This window comes from Garra rufa, chromosome 1 (assembly GCF_049309525.1).
Source record: "Garra rufa chromosome 1, GarRuf1.0, whole genome shotgun sequence".
Classification (NCBI taxonomy): domain Eukaryota; kingdom Metazoa; phylum Chordata; class Actinopteri; order Cypriniformes; family Cyprinidae; genus Garra; species Garra rufa.
This window is the reverse complement of record NC_133361.1, coordinates 17013788-17039689: the sequence shown is the minus strand read 5'-3', so window position 1 is coordinate 17039689 and position 25902 is coordinate 17013788. Positions and strand designations below refer to the sequence as shown.

At 39.7% G+C, this 25902-nt stretch overlaps 1 protein-coding gene across 1 annotated transcript; it reads right to left on the bottom strand.

Moving 5' to 3' along the window:
• Nucleotides 1-969: 969 nt before the first annotated feature.
• Nucleotides 970-21529, bottom strand: LOC141331617 (E3 ubiquitin-protein ligase TRIM35-like). Its single transcript, XM_073836667.1, has 6 exons — nt 21128-21529; nt 20876-20971; nt 19763-19993; nt 2048-2070; nt 1848-1966; nt 970-1724 (listed from the first exon to the last, which is right to left on the bottom strand). The coding sequence occupies exons 1-6, from the start codon at nt 21527-21529 to the stop codon at nt 1237-1239; spliced, it is 1359 nt and encodes a 452-aa protein (XP_073692768.1). The 3' UTR covers nt 970-1236.
• Nucleotides 21530-25902: the final 4373 nt, after the last annotated feature.

Genomic DNA, 25902 nt, shown 5'->3' with positions numbered 1-25902 from the left:
CAGCACGACCTGGCACCTGCTCACAGTGCCAAAACCACTGGTAAATGGTTTACTGACCATGGTATTACTGTGCTCAATTGGCTTGCCAACTCTCCTGACCTGAACCCCATAGAGAATCTGTGGGATATTGTGAAGAAGCATCCGCATTGAAGCAGTCATTTCTGCAAAAGGATTCCCGACCAAGTATTGAGTGCATAACTGAACTTAAGTGGGAGGGTCTGGAGCGCTGTACTCAGCGCCTGAGGAAAATCTGAAACAAGCCAATTAGACCTCAGCCTCAAATCACGTGCGTTTCAAAAATGTACAGACCTAATAGACCATTTGCACACTTCCTGTTTTTTTTGACCGAAATACGTAATCGTAGTGGAACTCTACTTCCATCCTGACAACGAAGAACAGAATAGCGCAAATGAGATGTAAAAATTACTGTAGTGTCCCAGAGTGTTTTTCATATGCTTTCAATATATTTTATGCTTTCAATATTTTCTCATATTACTTACCTTCGTATTTTTCAATAAACTGTTTGTGAATTTTTTTTTATCCTTTTTTCATGTTTGACGCTAGACCACTAGACTGACAGTAGTTGACAGGAAGAGAGGATCCACTACAATGACGTACTTCCGGTTTTTGTGAAAAAGGTCTATAGACACCCAATGGGACGGCGCCCCGCACACACAAATAAACAAAAAACTGTTTGTTTTTTTTATAGGTGCTAACATGACTAAATAATGCAATTTCTTGATTCTTATTTTGCAATATGTATTAAACAGATTTTTAACATGTTTAAGTAGTCCTCTACCTTGGCTAAATTGATGGGGTTGCACCCTCTCAATAGGCTCAACCCCATCAATTTAGCCAAGGAAGAAGACTGCCACTGGTGACAGAGAGAGAGAAGTTCAGGCAAGGCTGTGTCCTTTGCTCTTTCTTTGAGATCTTTCCTCTAGATCAGTGAGTATTATTGCAGAGAGTTTAATTTCATGTTCTGGCTTAGCAGGAAAAGAATCCTTACAAAACGATCACTACTAAAATCCAACTAAAACGAACAATTATAAATTTACAAATAAACTAAAAATGCGCATGTGTTGTGTCTTTAGTGCTGGATATCAGTAATGTCACGTGATCAGCTGTGGGCCAATCACAGTCCTACTGATATTCAAATCACTCTTACTCATGTGATGTGAAGTAAATATTAAAACATGGTGAAAGCAGGAAGATCCAGACCTACAGCTGTAACCATTACTGACTATTGAACGGTAAGATCCTCAGAAGATAAACACTATTAAAGAAAGGAAAGACAGTGTCAGTGAAGGTGGTTGTGAATGTGTGTAGATGTGTGTTAGTTACAGGATCAGAGAATGACACCGTTCCTCCGTCACAGTCCAGATCAATTCTCACACGCTTAAGATCCTGTTTAACACGAAAACCAGCCCATTCAGACCATCCGTATGTTACGCTCCAGACATCAGTGCTAAAGAAATCAGGTCCCTTTCTCTGGTTTGATGCTGTAGTTACTCCAAGAGTCCAGTTTTGACTTCCTTTAAACTCCACATCCCAGCAGTGTGTTCCTGAGTTAAAACCCTCTGAACCCAGAACACAGTTAAAAATGTCAAATCTCTCTGGATTATCAGGAAGCAGTTCATTGTTCTCACTGTTTCTCACACTGGTCAGATCATCAGACAGGGCGAGACATGGATGAGCTGTGTTTGGATCCAGAATCACAGGAGCTGATGAGACACAATCAACGATCAAGAGTGAACCAAACACAGATTATGTATTATTGAATCTCTAATTCTGTAAATATTCCCACTGTATGTATAACAGGCAACACAGATCTTCTCATAACTCACTGTTTTGGACAATGTCCTGCATCTTCTTCCAGACTCTGAACGGCAGGTTGCCCAAGTAACGTGGCACATGAATCAAAGCTCCAGAAGGCGTCTGTGGATCTGGCTGTGAGATCTGGACTCTGGAAGAACATTCAGGAGTCAGAACTGCAGTGGCTTTGGATCAGAAGCAGAGAGACCAGAGACACCAGCAGATCACTCACCTTTCCATTGAGACTGGAAACTTCTGCAGAACAAACACACCATTGATCATCAACAACTCAATTAAATAATTAATCAACCAATCAATGATGTGAGACGTCATTGTCTTTCATCATCTCCTCCATGTCTTTGATTGTGTGTGAAAGAGCTGAGATGTGTCTGTTGATCTCCTCCAGCTTCTCCATCATCTGCTTCTTCTGCTCCTCTTCCTCCCTCAGTGCAGTGATTGTAGCTTCTTCTTCATCTCTGAGAAACTGATGAAGCTTCTCAAACTGCTGTTTAATCTGACGCTCTGTGTGCTCAGCTTGAGACTGAAATCAAGACACATTCACAAGACACATTCTCTCAGACAACCCAGTACAGCTTTAAAAAACAAAAACAAAAAAAACCTGGAGAATATGTTTAAACAAATCAGTCCTCACCTTGATGTGTTGAACTGTTTTTTTCAAACTGTTTTTTAACATTTTCTTTGTCTTTAAGTTTCTTTGGTAAGGACTTCAGTGCTGTGTTAAGCTCCACCTACAATTTAAAGTTAAAATCTATAAGACACCACAGATTTAAGCTAAATGTTAATGTATGTAATACATAGTATAAGTAAAATATAAAAACGGTATAATTCTTTGTTACAGTACCTTACATGATGAAACAGCTTCACTGATGGGTCTGAATTTGTGATTTTCATGTTGATGTGAATCTCTGCACACTAAACACACTGGCTGTTTGTCCTCCAGACAGAAGAGTTTGAGTTTCTCACTGTGTAACCTGCAGGTTTCTTCAGATCCTAATATTGGTGCCACTTTACTTAAAGCATACAAAGACCACTTAGAGCTTTCGTATCTTTGTTCTCCTGTCCTGTGGGTGTCGCTGTTTCACAGCTTCCAGTCTGCCTTGCTGCAGAGTGGTCTGTTTGTTTGTAGCTCTCTGCAGCTTCGTTTTTCTACTGGATTTTCTACTGGATTCTCTATCTTATTGTTAATTCTGCCATTTTAAATTGATAGATATAGCTTAACTTAATTTCTGGTCTTATCCATCAAACTAATCTGACTAATTTGATTGTTCGCCTTACTCTATAATTACGAGTGCAGCGCGTTGGCATTCCATAGCCGGTTAATTTGCCGCTCGCACTCCATCCACGCTTTTAACTCGTTTACTATTTTTAGCATTGCGCTGGCCAGTTTACTTGCCATCTGCGTTCCATTCACGTTTTTATTTTTTTAATTTTTCTCTCGTGTTTAATATCGTTAGTACTCTTTTAGCCGGTTCCGTTCCGTTTTTTCTCCCCCTGATCTGTTCTTCAGGAACTCTAACAACATTGATAAGTTGAAATCATTCTACAATCACGGTGAGTAATGGCTTCTTCTCCTACTATTGTTGTTTGCACTGCTTGCCACATGTATAGCTTATCTATCTCTGTCAGCAGTGAGCCTTATACATGTGATAAATGCAGGAATATAGTCAGGCTGACAGAGAAGATTTCAGAACTAGAGTCACGCATCCAAACTTTAATAGAGGATAGTAAGAATGTGAGGGCCTTAGATACGGTTTTGGATGTGACTAGCTCAGAAAGCCCTGTACATTGTACGGTTCCGGTAACAACGCCCATGCAGCAGGGCAATTGGGTGACTGTGAGGCGGCATAGTCGCGGGTCAAAACACCGCTCTTCCGTTCCGATCAGAACATCAAACAGGTTCTCCCCACTCAGTGAAGCACCCACTGAGAAACCTGATGAAAGTGCTCTAGTAATTGGCGATTCTATTGTACGGAACGTGTAAATAGAGACACCAGCCACCATAGTCCAATGTTTACTGGGAGCCAGAGCGCCTGACATCTTGGCAAATTTAAAAGTGCTGGCTAATGCTAAACGTAAATTCATTAAGATTGTTATTCACGTCGGCGCTAATGATGTTCGACTTCGCCAGTCGGAGATCACTAAAAATAATGTTAAAGAGGTGTGTGAACTTGCAAGTACGATGTCAGACACTGTAATATGCTCTGGTCCCCTCCCGGCTTACCGTGGTGATGAGATACATAGTAGATTGTCATCGTTAACCGGCTGGATGTCAAAGTGGTGCCCGCAAAATAACATAGGTTTCATAGACAATTGGACAAGCTTTTGGGGCAGACCTGACCTGTTGAAAAGAGATGGTCTTCATCCCTCCGGATGTGGAGCATCTCTTCTATCTAGAAATATGGCACATAGTCTTAGAGTTTGCACTTGACTAACTGGGGCCCAGGTCAGGAAGCAGACAGACTGGCTAAACCGACCGTCTGCTAGCCGCCTCACGTCACAGAAATCAGTTATTTCTCAGCACATAGAGACCCTTTCACCTAGATATCACACTATAGAGACTGTGTCTGTTCCCCGAGTAAGAAAATACAAAAAACGCCTGAATCAAATCAAGACTAACAATTTAATTGATGTTCAACAAATAAAAAATATATATAATACAGAGAAACAATTGATAAAGCTTGGCTTATTGAATATCAGGTCCCTTTCTACGAAAGCACTTTTTGTAAATGATATGATCACTGATCATAACCTAGATGTGCTCTGTTTGACAGAAACCTGGCTAAAACCAGACGATTACATTATTTTAAACGAGTACAACCCCCAAGATTACTGTTATAAACATGAACTGCGTCTAAAAGGTAAAGGAGGAGGTGTTTCTACTATTTATAGCAGTATTCTCAATGTCTCTCAGAGAACGGGGTTCAAATATAACTCGTTTGAAGTAATGGTGCTTCAAATAGCATTATCCAGAGAAACAAGTACTAATGGAGTTTTTTTTACTCCGAAGTTGGGCAAGTTATTGACAGACATGCCCCATGGAAATCCATTAAGGTTAAAGGCCATCATTTGCCTTGGGTTAATGGTGATCTTATTAATCTTTTTAAAAAGAGGGATAGGGCCTGGGTTAAACATAAACATACAAAACTGCCTGACGACTGGGAGGAATACAAGCGTTTAAGAAATTTATGTACAACTCAAACAAGAAATGCTAAAGCTAATTATTATCGAGATAGCCTGTCAAATGATATAAGTAATCCAAAGCAATTCTGGAGGAGAGTAAACACCTTAGTTGGTAAGGCCAAGAATATTTCAAATAATATGATAATTAATAATGAAATAACTGACGATCCAGCTGTGATTTCTAATGCCTTTAGTGTGCTTTACTCTCAAACACCGCTTGTTCAACCTCCTGCTCTTCTTGCAGACCCGTGCCTGAACAGCTTACCTTGTGGAAGCTCTTTCAAATTTAGACAGGTCAGTTCAATGGATGTTCAACAGGCCATTAATAAGCTTTCCTCTAGTAGTGGTCCTGGCCCTGATGGCCTTGAGGGTAAATTTGTCAAACTTGCCTCTCATGTCCTAGCACCCCCACTGGCTGTGCTTTTCAACATGTCGTTTGATACCTGTGAAGTGCCCCTCGCCTGGAAATGTACCAAAGTCATTCCTTTGCACAAAGGTGGTAACTTACAAATCCTGAACAATTATAGGCCAATTTCAATAATCAATTGTGTGGTTAAAGTTTTTGAGAAAATAATTTTTAACCAATTATCTGAATATCTCTCTGATAATAACTTACTTACTCATTGCCAGTCAGGTTTCAGAAAACACTTCTCCACTACTACTGCTCTTTTGAACCTCTCTAATGATATATTTTCTAGCTTTGATGATAATCTGTGTACCGGTGCTATTTTCTTAGATCTCTCCAAAGCGTTCGATTTAGTTGATCATTATCTTCTATTGGATAAGTTGCATGCTATTGGTCTCTCGAGATCATCTTTACTCTGGTTTAATTCTTTTCTCCATCATCGTCGTCAGTGTGTGTCCTATAGGGGTTGTCAGTCTGACTTTACAGGCATAGCAAAAGGCATTCCCTCAAGGCTCTTCTCTGGGACCGTTATTATTTTCTATATTTGTAAATGATATGCCTCTATGCTGCACAGACTGTAATATTCATCTTTATGCTGATGATACAGTTATTTACTGTAGTAAACCCACCATCTCCGGGATAGCCCTCTCTTTACAACACGATTTCAATTCTGTACAGCAGTGGCTATTAGTTAATAAACTTCTCCTTAATAAATCGAAGTCCTATTCTTTACTGTTTCATAGGAAAGCCTTGAATATAGGTGAAAACAACCTTAATCTTCGTTTTCTCGACTCCTCTCCTTTGGAGTCAACTAAGACCTTTAAATATCTTGGTGTTTGGCTGGAATCTGATTTATCTTTCAAAACTCATGTACAAGCAGTGACAAATAAACTCAATTCTCGTCTTAAAATACTTTATCAATCTGTTAAATGTTTTAATTTTTTGGTCAGGAAAAGAATAGTCTCACAGCTGCTCCTGCCTATTTTGGACTATGCTGATATTATTTATCAGAACACTACTGCCTCTTGTCTTCACTCCATTGATGTGGTCTACAACAGTCTTTGCCGTTTTGTTCTCCGATGTCCCTTTAGGACACACCGTTGTGTGTTGTACAGAGAGTTGTCCTGGTTTGCACCTTCTGCCAGGAGACAGTTTCACTGGTTACAGTTTATTTTCAAAAGTTTTTATTTTAATTATCCTATTTATCTCAAGCAACATCTTGTGCTTTATAATACGCTCTACAGCCTGCGACACAATTGTCAGATCTTTTTTTTTTGTTCCTAGAGTCAAAAGAGAGGTAGGGAAATATGCATTTTGTTTTAAGGCTCCATATGATTGGAATAATCTTCCTTTATCTGTTCGCTCTTTAACTTCATTTACTGCGTTCCGAAGGGCTCTTGGGGAACATCTTCGGAACATTTGTCTTTGCTTGTAGTTTTGTTTGCTTGATTTTGGATATTATTATTATTATTATTATCATTATCATCATTATCAATGTTTTTGTTTGTGTTCTTCTCAGTCCTTGATCTTGTGCAATGTTAGTCATGGGGTTGTTCTTCTGTCACATGTGGGGTTTGTGTTGGGTGGGGTGGGGTTGAGCATTGTGAGCTGGTGTGTGTGTGTGTGTGTGTGTGTGTGTGTCGTGTGTTGTTGTGTATTATTATGCTGTCTTTGACTGTGATTTTTGCTCTGCTGTCTTGGTTCTTTTTTTTTCTTTTTACTGTGATGTACTGGAGGACCCCCTTGAAAACGAGATGTTTCATCTCAAGGGGTTAATCCTCGCAATAAAGATATGTTAATAAATAAATTAAAAAAAAAGATAAATCCCCTGTGACGTTTGTGCTAGCTACTGTATACAGGCCACCAGGGCACCATACAGACTTTATTAAAGAATTTGCTGATTTTCTATCCGAATTAGTGTTGGCCGCAGATAAAGTCTTAATAGTGGGTGATTTTAACATCCATGTTGATAATGAAAAAGATGCATTAGGAACAGCATTTATAGATATTTTGAACTCTATTGGGGTTAGACAACATGTGTCAGGTCCTACTCATTGCCGAAATCATACTCTAGATTTAATACTGTCACATGGAATTGATGTTAATGGCGTTGAAATTCTGCAGCAAAGCGATGATATCTCAGATCATTATCTAGTCTCTTGTATAATCCAGATAGCTAAAACTGTTAATTCAATTCCTTGCTACAAATACGGTAGAACCATCACTTCTACTACAAAAGACTGCTTTGTAAGTAATCTTCCTGACTTATCTGAATTCCTCAGCATATCCAATAGCTCAGAAAAACTTGATGATGTAATAGAAACTATGGACTCTCTCTTTTCTAGCACTTTAGATACAGTTGCTCCAGTGCGCCTAAAAAAGATTAAGAAAAACAGTGTAACACCGTGGTATAACGATCATACTCGCGCCCTAAAGAGAAAAGCACGAAAAATGGAACGCAGCTGGAGGAAAACAAAACTAGAGGTTTTTCGTACTGCTTGGCGTGAATGTAATTTATCTTATAGGAAAGCATTAAAAACTGTCAGATCGGATTACTTTTCATCTCTCTTAGAAGAAAGCAAACATAACCCTAGGTATTTGTTCAATACTGTGGTTAAATTAACGAAAAATATAGCAGCAACAGGTTTAGACATTTCCCAAAAGCACAGCAGTAATGACTTTATGACGTACTTTACCTCCAAGATAGACAATATTAGAGATCAAATTGTGACCATACAGCCGCCCGCTACAGTATCGCATCAGTTATATGTTGTAGATCTCCTGAGGAACAATTCACTCATTCTCTATTATAGGAGAGGAAGAATTGTAGTGTTGGGTCGAGTCCACCTAAGTCAAGTCCGAGTCGAGTCCGAGTCTTTAACCAGTCGTGTCCGAGTCGAGTCCGAGTCCAAAATGGGGCGAGTCGGACTCAAGTCCGAGTCCAAATGGGTCGAGTCCGAGTCGAGTCCGAGTCCAACTAAACACTACTGTTTTTCAGTATCTTAACCTTGTTTTAACCTTTACAACTAGAATAAGGCAATGACAATTTAAATGTAAAAAAGCAAACCGCTATTGCATATTTCCATTTGGATTTTTGATTGACACCATCTTATAATTGGTGTCCTGCGCAACAAACTTTAAAGTCATGTAACAGAAGTTATAACTTATGTATTGTGACATATTGTGACATACTCTGAAGTGAAACAGCTTTTAGGACAGGACTTGACTTTATTTGCTGTTATATACTAAATGTATAAGTTCAACGGGGTGGGTAGGAAGCTTAGTGAATGAGACCTGAGGAGCAGAAAATTCACCTCTTATCTCTGATTTTGGCTGTTTTGGGTTTTATATGACGAATGTCTAAGGCCTTAGACGGGGTAGATGGCATTTTGATTTTTTTTTTTTCTTGGATGAAAATTAGGCTGTAAGGGGACAGTTTTTAAGTACCAGTCTATGGAGGCCATGGAATAAAAAAAAAAGTAAATTCGAGTTTATATTTCAAAATTCTGACTTTATTTTCACAATTACGAGATTATATCTGACAATTTTGATAAGAAATGACATTCTCCCTTTTCCCCTCAGCTCAAAATCATGACTTTAAATCCCACACTTCTGACATTTTTCCCCTCAGAAAACTCTTGAGTTCATTTGAGTAATAGTCCGAAATACAACATATAAACAACATATAAAAAAAATCAGAATTATGAGGTAAAATAGGTAAATGTAATATGACGCAGTCTGCTGCAGCAGGTTTATGTTGCTGTCGCTTTAAGACCGGATGCATAGATCATATATTGTGACACATCTGTATTTCTCCCAACTGTTTAAATTCACTCAAGACAAAACCGACTGCATTTGCATTAATACTCTCCAAGACGGTGCATTTTGACATAACTTTTCGTGTAAGTGTGTAGCAATACCATGCAAAAGAAAACTTAATTCAGCATTTGCACGCTGACTGAGAGGCGTTTTCCGGTGAGCACGCTTTGGCTGTTTGTGTATGCAAAGAAACCAGCAGGCTTTCAAGTTCTGGCAAGACTTTTAAACACGTGCCAATACTGAATGTCACTTTTGTAAAAATGCATCGAGTCAGTAAAATTTCCGTCAACTGTCCCTGGACTCGGCTGGACTCTGCAATTATTCCCGAGTCCGAAAAGCTTGAGTCCGAGTCAAGTCCGAGTCAAAATGCATCCGAGACCGTGACAAGTCCAAGTCCGCTAGAAATTGAACACGAGACCGAACTCGAGTCCGAGTACAAGTCCGAGTACCCCAACTCTAAAGAATTGTATAAAATTGTTAAATCATCTAAACCTACAACATGCATGTTAGACCATATTCCATCTAAGCTACTAAAGGAGGTACTTCCAGAAGTCATAGATCCTCTACTGAATATTATTAATTCATCACTTTCATTAGGATATGTCCCCAAAACCTTCAAACTGGCTGTTATTGTCACACCCCTGGACTTTGAGTTGGTTTCTCCCATCCATTTCCCCCCGCTGTTTTCTGTTTCTTGGTTTGTTCCCATCATTACCCACACCTGTGTTTGTATCAACATGTCTATTTAATGTGTGCACTGTCTATGATGTTTGTCGATCGTTAAATGTTACCACGCTGTGTTCCTGTTTCTGCCTGCTTCCATTGGATTATTAAATACCTTCACTTTTACTCCGTCGTTGTTGGTGTGTTCCTGCCTGCATTGTGACAGAACGATCGACCGTAACAGTTTAATTTTTGTGAATTCCCCCGTTTTTTTTTGCGTCTTTTTTCAGTCTTTTGTTTCCGTCGTGTTCGTCACCAGATTTCACCACTATGAAACTTGCTTCCATCAACGTCCGTCCAAGGAGGGGAAACGCCATCCCGGATGGTTATACCACCTTCATATTCCAGGATGGCAGGGATCTGGAGGACTACGTGGAGGAGTTTATTAGCATTTGTCATCTTGCTAGCTGCGATGACGTCTGCCTGATGGAGGGATTTTGGTGTGGACTGGATGATGATCTCCGCTTCGTCATGCCCGAAGGTGAACCATGCTGGACCCTAACTCAGTATATTAACATCTTGCTGAGTGCTTGGGGTTCAGAGCTCTGCCTTGACGAAGCGGAGGAGGATTACAACGCCGTCCAGTCACACCAAGCAGACGTCTCGCAGCGCGACACGGAACCCAGCCAATTACCACCCCGACCCGCGGAATATCAGCCTGAGCCCACCGCTGATGGGGAGCTACCGCCCGCCGCGACCAGCGTGCCATCGCGAGGAGGAGCGACAGAGCAGCTGATCGTCACGGAGCCAGAGTGGCACGAGGCGTCAGACCAGGTGTGTGAGCCGGCTGCAGTAACCGCGACGGTGAAGAAGTTAGTGGAAGTTGAGAATGCTAAGGACAGCATTACCCACTACACCACCACTGAGGGTGAGCTTAATGAGATTCCGGGACCTTTTTCTATGGACAATGCGATGGACATTTCTGTGATTAATATGGATTATTCTGAGGATGTTTGGACTGAACTTTCTAATATCTCTGAACTTACTACCCGTCATAATTTCCCACCCACCCTCCCTCAGTTTATTAACGATAATGTGTCAGCCATGCCACCACTGCCACCTGTCAGTCCTTCTGCTCACCCTCAGCTGAACATCAGTGCAGTGGGTTCGCCGCAGGTCTGCCAGTCACCATCGGCGTCATGGCTGGAGGATTCCTCATCTCCGCCTCCAGCCTCAGAGTCCTGGACTCCGCCTCGGCCCTCCGAACCTGCGGCTCCACCCCGTCTCTCAGCTCCCTCGTCTCCACCGTCGCCCGTCGGTCCACTAGCTTCACCGCGCTCCATCGTCCTTCCGGCTCCGCCTCGGTCTGTCGTCATCCCACCTTCGCCTAAGGATTCCACTCCTCCGGCTACACCTCGTTACTCCATCCCCCCGGCTCCGTGGAACTCCTCCATCCCTCTGGCACAGCCTCAGTCCTCTGTCGCTCCGGTTCCGCCGCGGACCTCCGGATCTCCGCCTCCGCCTTGGTCGCCAGAGCCTTGGGTTCCACCTTGGCCCTCCGGATCCTCGGTGTCGCCCGGGATCATCGGCTCTCCGTCTCCGCCTCGGGCTCTACCACCACCTGCTCCGCCTCCGTCGGTCGGCCCCCGGGAGTCGTCAGCCCACTCTCCACCATGGCTCCTCCCTCCATCGGCTCCACCGTGGGGTTCCATCTTGGCTGCGGTCTGGGTATCACCTGGCTCCTCCTGCTCTGGATCCCTCCCATCTCCTCCTTGGCTCCTCCCTCCGTCATCACCACCATGGATTATTCAGTCACCACCCTGGACTTCATTCCTGGCCCCCCTTCCGGAAGAACGTCCTCCACCCAAACCCCCTCCTAAGGACTTTGTAGTTCGGTCGGCGCGTGGACGCGCCTTTTCCGGGAGGGGGGTGTAATGTCACACCCCTGGACTTTGAGTTGGTTTCTCCCATCCATTTCCCCCCGCTGTTTTCTGTTTCTTGGTTTGTTCCCATCATTACCCACACCTGTGTTTGTATCAACATGTCTATTTAATGTGTGCACTGTCTATGATGTTTGTCGATCGTTAAATGTTACCACGCTGTGTTCCTGTTTCTGCCTGCTTCCATTGGATTATTAAATACCTTCACTTTTACTCCGTCGTTGTTCGTGTGTTCCTGCCTGCATCGTGACAGTTATTAAGCCACTCATTAAAAAACCACAACTTGTTAATTATTGAGGTGTTAATTATTGGACCTAAAACCTCCATAAGTAATGACCTAAAACACAGTCTAATACTAGATGGCTGCTCTGTAAATTCGTCGTCATCAGTTAGAAACCTAGGCGTCCTATTCGACAGCAATCTCTCCTTTGAAAGCCACATTTCTAGCATTTGCAAAACCGCATTTTACCATCTTAAAAATATATCGAAATTACGACCTATGCTATCAATGTCAAATGCTGAAACATTAATTCATGCGTTCATGACCTCAAGGGTAGATTATTGTAATGCTTTATTGGGTGGTTGTTCTGCACGCTTAATAAACAAACTCCAGCTGGTCCAAAATGCAGCTGAGTTCTTACTAGAACCAGAAAGTATGAGCATATTAGCCCGGTTCTGTCAACACTGCATTGGCTTCCTATAAAACATCGTATAGATTTTAAAATCTTGCTAATTACTTATAAAGCCCTCAATGGTTTAGCTCCTCAGTACTTGAACGAGCTCCTATCGTATTATAGTCCTTCACGTCCGCTGCGTTCTCAAAATTCTGGCAATTTGATAATACCTAGAATATCAAAATCAACTGCCGGCGGCAGATCATTTTCTTATCTAGCGCCTAAACTCTGGAACAATCTACCAAACACTGTTCGGGAGGCAGACACACTCTGTCAGTTTAAATCTAGATTAAAGACACATCTCTTTAACCTGGCTTACTCATAAAACATTAACACATTCCTATAATTCAAATCCGTTAAAGGATTGTTAGGCTGCATTAATTAGGTCAACCGGAACCGAAAACACTTACCATAACACATGATGCACTCGTTGCATTGTAAAAAGAATGGCATCTACGCTAATATTAGTCTGTTTCATTCTTATTCCGAGGTCATCGTAGCCACCAAACCCAGCCTGTATCCGGATCAGATGGTCACTGCAGTCCCCCGGATCCAGTCCGCACCCAGCTTAGATCATGGATCAGCACCTGGAGATGACTTCAATAGCCGTGGATGTCAACCAGATGAGCTCCAGAGACGGATCATCACTAAAGACCTCGCCAACCTAGACGGCCATCGGCGCTACACCACAGGAACCTGATGAGTTCTCTACAATCAGACATTGGTACAAACTGCTGGTTTGGTCTGGCCAGAGGAGAACTGGTCCCCCGACTGAGCCTGGTTTCTCCCAAGGTTTTTTTCTCCATTTCTGTCACCTTTGGAGTTTTGGTTCCTTGCCGCTGTCGCCTCAGACTTGCTTAGTTGGGGACACTTTCCAGCGATATCCTATACTATTTGAACTGAACTGACGATGATATCACTGAATTTATTGATGAACTGCCTTTAACTGAAAATTGATTATTTACAATAATGCGTTACTTACACACTATGGTGCTGTTTACATACTGTTCAGTTGCTTTGACACAATCTGTATTGTTAAAAGCGCTATATAAATAAAGGTGACTTGACTTAGGTTAAGGTTAGGCTAGGTAGAAGCTTCACGTACTTGCAAAGTTACATATAATCAGTTTGTCTTTTGGGGAACCGTCAAAATACAGTGTTAGCATATATTTAGCATACTACTAATAATAATTACTGCTAGTAATTATTTAGTTACTTATCAAAAGTTGTCTAAAGGGTACTATCAAAAAAAATCAAATCATATTACACATTCATCTGATCTGATACCTGGCTGTATGAGAAATATTATTATTATTTTAATACTTATAAGTGGTCTTTGTATGCTTTAAGTAAAGTGACAACAGTAACATGTCACAATATGAGACTTATAATACCTTATAACTATGAGGAGGTCATCATACTCATAAAAGCTATAATCACAAATAAGTAAAAATGCTAATACATTAAAACTGTTCTGAATACTCAGGAGATGATATAACATATAAAGTTTTTTGTAATGCATTATGCATTCATTATAATGCCTTAAGAATACTCTTATAATGTATTATAGATACAGGCTTCATAGAAAGTGTTACCAATTATTTTATTTATTTATTTATTTGCATCAAAAGTATCCCAATCTTACTAAAACATTTTAAACAATCCAGATCAAAACCAAGATAAGATTTTGTGATCTAATTCAAATTCGGAATCCTTTTTCTTTTTCTTTTCAACAACCCAATTTCAGGATTTGATCCAATCCGATGGCCAAAATTCGATTAAATTACTTTTGAACAACTGGCCCCAGCAGATTAAGAATTAAAATCACCTTAACCTTAAGAATTGACAGTCCTATCAGTATTGATTAGGTGTTCTTGCTCTTACTGAACAGTGGTGAGGTGTAACTGTGTTAACTAAATAAGAGTAAGAAATAGACAGAGAGGAGTGTCTCTCTGAAGGGGACAAAAGCCAAGTTTGCTTTGTCCATTCCAATACGCAGTAGGTGTGTTTGTATGCCAGTGTGTGAGGAGTCCAAAACGAGTTTAAAATTCATTTTCAGGACTCTTTGCCCTTCTAAAACATGCTGGGTTTATATTTTCAAAACTCCTTAAAGGAGCAGTTCACTTTCAGAACAAACATTTACAGAAAATTTACTCACCCCCTTGTAATCCAAGATGGTCATGTTTTTCTTTCTTCAGTTTGGACTTCAACGGTGCCCCCAAGTTTGAACTTCCAAAATGCAGTTTAAATGCAGCTTCAAAGGACTCTAAATGATCCCAGCCGAGGAAGATGGGTCTTATCTAGCAAAACGATCAGTTTTTTTTTCAGAACAAACTCACTATTTATGTACTTTCTAACCTCAAATGCTTGTCTTCTCTATGTCTGCGTAAACTGTTTTTTTTGGTTCAAGACAGTTCGGGTATGTTGAAAAACTACCATCTTTTCTTTTTTAAAATCGATCCACATCGCTGCAGGAGTCCTGACCCAGTATTTACAAAGTGAACATGTATGCAAAGATCAAACGCCCTTTACAAAAAAAAAAAAAAAAAAAAAAGGGGGTAAAACAATCATGTAGGACGATTTGGAAGTTGAAGAAGAAAACAATATGGGAGTTTTTCGACATACCCTGTAATTGTATTGACCCGGATCACACAGACCACGCATGTGCAACGCAGAGACGAGACAAGACGAGCATTTGCTGTTAAAACGTATCTAAATAGTCAATTAGTTTAGAAAATAACCGATTTTTTTCGGTAGATAAGACCCATCTTCCTTGGCTGGGATCATTTAGAGCCCTTTGAAGCTGCATTTAAACTGCATTTTGGAAGTTCAAACTTGGGGCACCATAGAAGTCCACTTTATGGAGAGAAATTCTGAAATGTTTTCCTTATGCAGTATGTTCTCTCTTCATCCTTGCTCAGAGACTTTTTAAAATGCTACAAATTTTTATTTCATTCGTTCTCTCCTCTCACAGTGTCACACACAGACGGATGCAGAGGCAGAGGTAAGTTTGGCGTATAAAAGGTGGGTTTATAAACAGAGTCTCGTAAAACAGAATGCAGTAAGTAAATGTGGTAAGTATTCTTAGCTAAACTGTCCTTTGCTTGGTTTTGATGCAGAGTCCGAAGGAACAGGAAGAGGAAGTGCAGTCCATAGAACAGAGCATGGGTCTGGGGAACGCAGGGGATGTGATCGGTTGACCAGATAAAGTGGAAATGAGGGAACCAGGTATTTATAGAGGAGTGGTAATTGGAATCAGGTGAGTGAGATCAGAACTCCGGTGAGGATGAACACGTGGGTGGAGTTTCAGGGGGAGTGGTTTGAGGAGGTGGCTGTATTGAATGCCTGACACACAGATTCAGCTCATTAGCAATTTTGGAGGCGATGTTCTTGAATGCAATGGATGTTCCTGATATCCTTTTGAAGCGAACACCATTGAGAGATAAGCGGGGCAGCTTGCAAACCTCCATCTCCCACTGTACAAAGTCATCACGGGCCGGGTTGCCAGTCATGCAAAACAGCATGTATCGCTCATGCAGCTCATATTCGCAGCTGTTGGCATCCAGAACCCTTTGAATTTCCTTCATAATCTCACCTGGCTCCATGGAAGATGTGGTCTTTATGCTCCAGGTGAAGCGGAGTGAGCGAGGCTGGCATTTAAGTAAGGACACAGTAGTGGACGGATGAGTCCTGCTCCCTGGGGAAAAAGAGGAGTCTTTGTTGTTGTCCTCCAGCCGTATGCTGGTCCTCTCTGTGTTGTGGAGCGTAGATCTGGAGAGAGAGGGATGCACAGAGAAAGATGAAGGTGACGGAGGTTGAGAGAAGAATGTTGTTGGGGTGACTGAAGACTAAAAGTGAGTACTGAAAGTAATGCATCACATTACTTTTGCATTACTTTTTTCTCTTCTGGGCTTTCTTGTTGGCGTTTAATAAAAAAAATGGCAGGAGAATAGGTAAAAAAAAATCTGATATTTTGCTGTACATACTTGAAAAAAAGTAATCTTTACAAACAAAATACAACAAAATTCAGAATAAAGGATGTGCATTAGGTGTGCAAATAATGCTTTATCTATGCATTTTGTAATTTACTGAGAATTTTTGAGTCTCTTGCATAAGAAAAATAGTAGTATTTTATGGCAAGGTTTGTCTATTCTTTATCAGCAGTACCTGAATGCCTACAAACTCAATTTGACCATCAGTACTCACAATTAAAAGTTAATTATGAGTTAATTATTTAAATTATGAGATAATTCTTATATATTATATATTATTATATTATTAAGTTTGATGCAACCAGAATTATTTCACTGACTGAGAAACCCTTAACCTAAACAGTCACAGGCGTCCATGTGGTCCTAAATAATACATTCCAACATGACTTAAAAGCAGCTTTACAATCATTTTTAAAAAGCTTTAAATTAATTAAATTAATAAAATACTATTTTTCTGTCCTCTTCGGGACATTAAATTCCTAATATTACAATGAGCATGTTTATGTGCGCTTTCTTACACTGTAAAAAGTTTTCACCAGATTCAGCTTAAACTTAAGTTCAGCAGCTGAATTAAAATTTTAAGTTAAATCAACTTAAAACTATAAGTAATTTTAACTTATTACAATAAAAATTAGTTGATTTAACTTGTGAGTTGAAGTTAAATTGATTTAACTTAAAATTGTAAGGCAGCTGCTGAACTTAAGGTTTTAAGTTGAAACTGGTGAAAACTTTTTACAGTGTATGCTGATTATTCAGGGTGAGAATTACAGGTGTATTTTACCCCCATAAGACTTAATTCCCCCAAAGGATGTCAAAATAAAATGCGGGATGAATAAACATTTCTATAGTTGTTTTTAAATTGTAATTTAATATCATTGATATTACCTGAGCAGCTGAATTTAATACAAACTCCACAAAAACACTGAAATAATCATGCAGTTGACATGTTAGCCAGGTGCACATTAATGTTGCATTCTATAGCAGTAGTAAAGTGCACTTTGTGAACCATCTTTGCCCAGTCTAAAGAAAAAGCAAGAGAAATAAGCCAGAAAAAAGAACAAAGATTGCCTTTTTTGTAATGAAGAGGTAGTTCAGGATTGGGAAAGTGCATTAGACTGTCCATGGTATGATTGCTGTTTATTTAATCCCTGAGTTAGAACCATTTAATCCCAGAGCACGAACCCACCTGGCAAATCTCCTTGGAATAGCAGGAAGCCGTTGATCATTCGTGCTGTATCTCATGCTGGTAATATCATCAGACAGGATAAGATCTGGATTTTCAGTGTTTGGTTCCAGAATTTCAGGAGCTGATGAAACACAATCAACATTTAGTTTTGGTGTAGTAGTTTATCTAGTTATGCACACATAGTGACAAAATCTGTCTTCCTCCATCATTTCCAGTATGTGTGTGTGTGTGTGTGTGTGTGTGTGTGTGTGTGTGTGTGTGTGTGTGTGTGTGTGTGTGTGTGTGTGTGTGTGTAACACAGGGGCATAACCAGATCTTTTTCTTCAGGGGTGGCTAGGTAAGACTCAGGGATTTCATTGGGTTGGCAATAAATACAAAGTTCTGGCATGAAACTTGGCGTAGGGTGATACAGTAGGTCCTACTGTAACTCTGTAATCTGATTTAATCACATGGTTATTTACATGGCATAGCTGATTGATAATTTGTGATAATACATGAGACTGCATTGCCTTATCCTCTGAGAAATGAGAAATATTTATTAAATTTATTAAACACACTTCTGCATTTATTTGGGCTATCACAATATGCATATAGGAATGTCCTATTTAAGTAATTTTGTTACACTGAATGCAAAGGGATTTTCCCCCTATAGTGCTGTCAATCACACTTTTTTTCTACAATTTATCATGATTAATCCCACATAACATTAAAGGTTTTTAAATATTCTTTTATATTGCAATAATTTTACATTCAATCTTCACATGAATGTAGGAACAACATAAAGGCAGTATATTTCAGTATTTGTTTAATGGCATCTTTTTTAGGGCTAAAGGCCAGTATCACTGATACAATTTTACTAATTTCTCAATTAATTATTTGGTCACACTTTATATTAGGTGGCCTTAACTATTATGTAGTAATAAATGGCCTTAACTTACATCAAGAAATAAGTACAATTTACTAATGTGGTCATATTGCATTGCAAAACACTTTTGCTTCTATTAAGGTGGGATATGGGTAAGGGTAAAGAAAAAAATATTATATATAAATATTATATATATATACACATACAATATAAAACAAGTATGTACACAATAAGTACATACCAATTTAATTTAAATGTAAGTACAGTAGTTAAGTCCACCTAAAGTAAAGGGGGACCACATATTTTTCCCCTAATATTTAACCTTTGAATAGCCATTCAGCATTACAGTATAACTAGGAGCCATCAATTGTAATATTCAACTTTAAAAAATAACAACTTCTATTTTAAGTGAACTTAAAACAAACTTCAAATAAACCAACTTAAACCAACCACACTTACCAAACACTAATTTCTAAATTATACACAAATCCTTAAAGCTTTATAGGTTATTGATTTCTTATTTATTTATTTATTTTTTTGTTCTTTGATTAACAGACATCACAGCTGCTAGGTTATTAGGTTTTTTGGCTGCTTTAAGAGCTGAACTCTACCTTTTCTGACCCACTTCAGGTCTTCAAGTCTCTGCAACTGAAGAACATGCGCTACCAGCACAGTCTAATGATGAGTTCACACCAAACACAAATTTTATTATTTGCGCATGCACATACAAAGACGAGAATAGAGTCGAATTTGCATTCCAGATAAAAATAAGAAAAATTTCAAAAGAATGAAAATTTTGCATGATGCTTTCTTGCGCAAACCAGTCATCGAAGAGTGGCCCTTTGGCACTTTATGGCCAGATGAACACAGGTCTTCTCCACACTTACTGTTTTGGAAAATGTCCTGCATCTTCTTGGAGACTCTGAGAGGCAGGTTGCTCAAGTACCGTGGCACATGAATCAAAGCTTCAGAAGGCATCTGTGGATCCGGCTGTGAGATCTGGGCTCTGGAAGAACATTCAGGAGTCAGAACTGCAGTGGCTTTGGCTTTAACAACATAGAGACCAGAGACATCATCAGATCACTCACCTTTCCATTGTGACTGAAAACATCTGCAGAACAAACAAACAATTGATCATCAACAACTCAATCAATCAATCAATCAATCAATCAATCAATCAATCAATGATCTGAAATCAGACCTTTAGAAAGCAGACATCATTGTCTTTCATCATCTCCTCTGTGTCTTTGATTGTGTGTGAAAGAGCTGAGATGTGTCTGTTGATCTCCTCCAGCTTCTCCTTCATCATCTGCTTCTTCTGCTCCTCTTCCTCCCTCAGTGCAGTGATTGTAGCTTTTTCTTCATCTCTGAGAAACTGATGAAGCTTCTCAAACTGCTGTTTAATCTGACGCTCTGTCTGCACAGCCTGAGACTGAAATCAAATCATAATTGCTTCAAAGATAAGATTCTCCATTAAATTTAACCAATCAAAAAATCAACTGAGACTTTGGAACCTCTCTGAGGTCTCACATCGTCTCCCTACAGGTGGTAATACACACAAATATCATCTGCTGAAATCATATTATGTGTTAGTTATTTGGTTTTATTTAACAAACAGAAGCATTCTGAATAGATTCTAATGTGAATGTCGAGTTTCCAAAGCTCTGATAAATAATAAACAACTTGATATGCGGCCGGCATTTCCTGTGTGTTAACGTTATTTGACACACTTGTGCCAAAATTAACCATGTTCTAAGAGTAGTAAGCATGTTTTTTTTGTGTATATACCAATTGAATAACCACAGATTAACTATAAATAACACATGTTTCTACACAAGACACAAAAAACTAGGTGGAGGGTGAACCAGTTCAAGGGTAAGTGCAATTAAAATGTTGTAGATTATTTGTATATGACTTAAAGATAGCTCTGAAATTAGTTTAATACAGCATTTAATAAAATGTAGAAATTAGATTGATGAACATGCTGTAATGATCAGGTAAATGCATCTTTATAGCTAATGTATTAAGTCAGGGTTACGCATGTGAAAAACACAGAAATCATAAATTTGTGGGTTTGTTTCCATGTTTATTTACTGTGCGCCTCTGACTCGCAAAATTATAACAATTAACGTCCATTTTACTGGCTGATTGACTAACATTCATTTTTACCGTGTGATACCGTATAGCATGAGAACTGATTAATTTTATGAATGCTAGTGATTTACAGTCGATGTTTCTGTGAAAACAGACTAAGAATAATGAGGTTTGAGATTCAAAACTCACTTGAAATTGCTTAAATGAAAAATATTTTCACCTTGATGTGTTGAACTGTTTTCTCAAACTCTCCTTTAGTGTTTTTATTGTGTTGAAGTTTCTCTTGTAAGGACTTAAGTGATATATTGAGCTCCTCCTAGAATTTAAAGTAAAAATCAATAAGAAACCAGAGATTTTTGTAATATGTCCATGTAATACAGTATATAGCACAAACAAAATAATACTGAGGAGTTGTCTACACTATTTACAAGTAGTGTAAGTTTCCATCCTCAGATATATAAATCTGTCTTACCTTGTATGATGAAACCACTTCACTGATGGGTCTGAATTTGTGATTGTCATGTTGTTGTGAATCTCTGCACACTAAACACACCGGCTGTTTGTCCTCCAGACAGAAGAGTTTGAGTTTCTCACTGTGTAAACTGCAGATCTCCTCTGATCCTGATAAATGCCTCTCATTTCTCTCTTTCAGGAACGACTCACACAAGTTTTTTAACACACGATTACATGGAGGATCATCTCTTGAGGATCTTCTCCTGCAGACAGGACACTCCTGAGTTTCCTTGGTTCTCCAGAACTGTTGAAGACACTCTTTACAGAAACTGTGACTACACAATAAAAGAACAGGATCTTTGAAGATTTCACAGCACACAGGACAAGAAAGTTCTTCTGCAGATACATTTATTGAAGCCATTTTCACTATTTGAACTCCAACAATCTTGCATTTACTGAACAATGTCCAAAAGTGAATCGCCACAAGAATCAAAGATCCACTGTCTGTTCAGAAAAGTACATCTTATAAATCCTTCTTCAAAGTCTTTCTTAAAGTCTTTAATTGTTCTTTGCTTTTGTCAGTTTAACAGAAAGGAGAAATGACAAGTCCGTCTCTTCCTGGTTAGTGTTGTAAGAGGGTGGAGTTTCTGATCACCTTTGGGCGTGTTAAAACAGGTCAAAGAACAGGTTTTCTTCAGGTTAAATTTTAAAATGCATTTAGTGCACTTGTAGAAAAAATATTAAAAGTTATATTGTAAACTATTACTAAACTATAAATAAAATATCCAATGCTCAATAATCCAACAAGTAGCTTTTTAATAGTAATTTCAGATCTGATTTAAAACAAGCAAGATGATGATATTGAATCAATGAAGCATGTAGGTAAAGTTAAAAAAAAAACAAAAAGATTGTTTTCAGCCAAAGAAACATAAGTCATTAGCAGAATAAACAAGATGTGAATAGAAACAAGAACCAAAAAACATGTCTTGCACCTGGAAGAGAGCCTGGTATTGGCCCAGATCTCGAATGGTACTGGCCACATTTGGGCCAAATCACCATAAAGAAATCCGCATCTGGCCCGGGGTTAACCCAGTTCTGGTCCAGATGCGGAAAAACGGATCCGTGCCAGTATTGGCCCGTTGTGCCAAACAAAACCGGCCTGAGTCCGTTCTGGATCTGGCCCAGAACTTGCAATAGGTCTGGGCCAGATCTGGGCCAGATGATTTTTGCTATCTGAGATCAGGATCAGAACTTGATTTTGATATGGTGATATATTCTTATATTCTTGTATTATTTTTCCTTATAAAATTTTAAATTCACCAACTCAGTTTCTTTGCTACTTTCAAAACAATTACAAAACAGAATCATTGCAAATACATGTCAAAGGAAGAGTAGAAATTAGATATGATAGAAATATAAGTGAATATCTAACTGCTTATTAAAATAAGGACCTATTAGATGCAGTTCAGTCAGATACACATTTGGAAACACCTACTCATTATTATTGTTTTTCCACAAAGTCATCAGAACTTTAAAACACACATTTATAAATAGAATTATGATAACTGAATAGTTAAATATATTTTTCTTCAAAGCTTCTAATACTGAAGGCTATAATACTGATGTTTCTGTGTGTGTTGGACATTTGTAGAAATTTATAGAAAATACAAAATATATTTTAGGCAAAAAGAAAACACACACACACACACACACACACACACACACACACACACACACACACACACACACACACACACACACACACACACACACATGTTGGGTTTACATGTTTTATGGGGACATTCCATAGGCTTAATGATTTTTATACTGTACAAACCGTACTTTCTATCGCCCTACACCTACCCTACACCTAAACCTAGCCCTCACAGGAGATTGTGCATACTTTTACTTCATCAAAAAAAAAACTCATTGTGCATGATTTATAAGCCTGTTTCCTTATGGAGACCTGAGAAATGTCCCCACAAGGTCAAAATCTACTGGTATTCCTATCCTTGTGGGGACATTTGGTCCCCACAACGTGATGAATACCAGGTACACACACACACACACACACACACACACACACACACACACACACACACACACACACACACACACACACACACACACACACACACACACACACACACACACACACACACACACACACACACACACACACACACACATGTTGGGTTTACATGTTTTATGGGGACATTCCATAGGCTTAATGATTTTTATACTGTACAAACCGTACTTTCTATCGCCCTACACCTACCCTACACCTAAACCTAGCCCTCACAGGAGATTGTGCATACTTTTACTTCATCAAAAAAAAAACTCATTGTGCATGATTTATAAGCCTGTTTCCTTATGGAGACCTGAGAAATGTCCCCACAAGGTCAAAATCTACTGGTATTCCTATCCTTGTGGGGACATTTGGTCCCCACAACGTGATGAATACCAGGTACACACACACACACACACACACACACACACACACACACACACACACACACACACACACACACACACACACACACACACACACACACACACACACACACACACACATAAGCATAATTGTGTCTGTCTGCAAAACCAAGCTTTTTTAAACACAAGCTCTTTTGTTCAGTAGTAAGCATTTTTGAATGCTGTCCATCTATATATAAAACCATACTTTGGATTATTAACTACTAGAGAAAAGTATTGCATGCTTAGTCAAACTAAACCAAAGACACTTGTAAGGGAAGATCAAACACAACTTGTTGTATTTCAGTGTCATTATGGTAATACAATAATTTACTGTACACATCAGACACAGGCACCATCAATATCATTGAATCTTTGGAGGGCTTATTACTAACTTCACTGTCAACACTATGCAACTGTCCTTATTGAACTAATATTAATTTTAATGGTATCCCAGACAAAAGAAAAAAAAACTGAAATAAAACTGCTAAAAATTAAACATAAAAATAATTCAATCAAGTAAAGCTTTAACCATAAAATGGTCATGGGTGTATACTTCATGGCTTTACAAACATGACATATTAAATAAATATCATTCAGTGTCTATTTCAGTGTGCAGCAGGTTTTTCCACATAGTCTAGTGCTCTTTTCACATTTAAATACTCTCTAATCCAATTGCATTTCTTAATGAGATTAATGGAATTAACATTTGACTTCTACTCAGCCGACTTTGTAGCGTTCCAGGCAAGTCACGCCAAACTGCCTGGGCACATTTATGAATTATTATTATTTTTATATTATTATTATTTTGATTGCAACGTTATATTGTCCTAAGCTCTGTTTTTCCACCGTGTGCCACTTGTATAAACACTGCACATTAGGGCTGACTTTGTTGTTTCGCGGGCTATGTCACGTCAGAACTCGGAACTGGGAGTCCATCGATCTAGTACGAGTTCACGAGTGGGAAGTCACGGGTTTGACTGCCATTCCAGTGCACTTTCACTGGTAGAAGGTCGGAAAAACACGGGTTACGGGTTGTCTGGATCGCAGCATTAGATTCCAAAACATTAACTAAAACAACAAAAAACAAACAAAAAAAAAAACATTTTTGCAGCATGAATGAATGAGGTATTTAAACATCGCTTACACTTTAAAAAGGGGGGAGGAGACTGAAAGAAACTCTGGGTTTACCGAAGAAAACGTACTCGGTTACTAACGTAACCTCGGTTCTCTCTAGAGAGGGAACGAGTACTGCGTAAGTATCTTACGCTAGGGGAAAATCCTTTTCCGCGAGATATTCAAGCCAAAAATTATCCTTAATTTTGTAATAATGCAAAACGCGTTGCAGCAGCATACAGACATAGGCAAGACAGCTCGCGCGCCTATTGGCTGTTCTGCGGCAACTGCAGCAACCTATCGAGTGAGGCCTAGCGTGACATCAGACCCAATGAGGACGCTTCGCGCCCACTGCGTCATGTCCCACCACTATGGGCGTGGCCTAGGCCTATAAATATCGCTCGCAGGCAGCTATTATCTGGTTTTTCATCATCGAAGCAACCAGAGCGTGCGCATACATGGCAAGATACGCAGTACTCGTTCCCTCACTAGAGAGAACCGAGGTTACGTTAGTAACCGAGTGCGTTCTCTTACGAGAGGTCTCTCGTACTGCGTAAGTATCTTACGCTATGGGGACCCAATGCAAAACGCCGTGCATGCTGAGATCTGACACCAAAGACCCAAGGGCGAAAACCCGGGGGTTCATATAGTTCACAATCACCTAGAGAACTCACAGGGAGTCCGGGGAAGAGGGAGGGGCAAAGCTACACTCTTCCACATAGTGCAGCGTCGCTCAGACGCTAAGTTTATCGTACATACAGGGCGGGGTTACGGCCTGAACTGACGTGGAAATGTGGGTCTTTACACAGTTTGCCCAGGCACATCTTGTGCTACTACTTTCACTGTCAACCCTAGAGCTGTGCTCAGTAGACGCAGCAGTCCGAGCTGATAGCATCAGACAACACTGATTATCTAGACTGACAGCAGCCTGGCCTGTAAGGCGGGAACCTCCAGGTTGTAAAACCTTATAAATGTAGACGTAGAGGCCCAGCCCGCTGCTGTACAAATATCTTGCAAGGCAATCCCACCTGACCAGGCCCACGATGAGGCCACGCCCCTCGTGGAATGTGCTCTGACACCTAGCGGGCACTGCATGCCCTTGGAAGCATATGCCAGCGCAATAGCATCAACTATCCATCTGGATAGGCTCTGTTTCGACGCGGCCAGTCCCTTGGGACGCCCATAGAACGAAACAAAAAACTGTTC

Coding starts and splice junctions, on each gene's coding strand:
- LOC141331617 (XM_073836667.1), bottom strand. CDS start 21,529: ATGGCTTCAATAAATGTATCTGCAGAAGAACTTTCTTGTCCTGTGTGC. Junction 19,994..20,875: donor AAACAGTTCAACACATCAAG/GTGAAAATATTT, acceptor ATTTGATTTCAG/TCTCAGGCTGTGCAGACAGA. Junction 2,071..19,762: donor ATGATGTCTGCTTTCTAAAG/GTCTGATTTCAG, acceptor TTTGTTCTGCAG/AAGTTTCCAGTCTCAATGGA.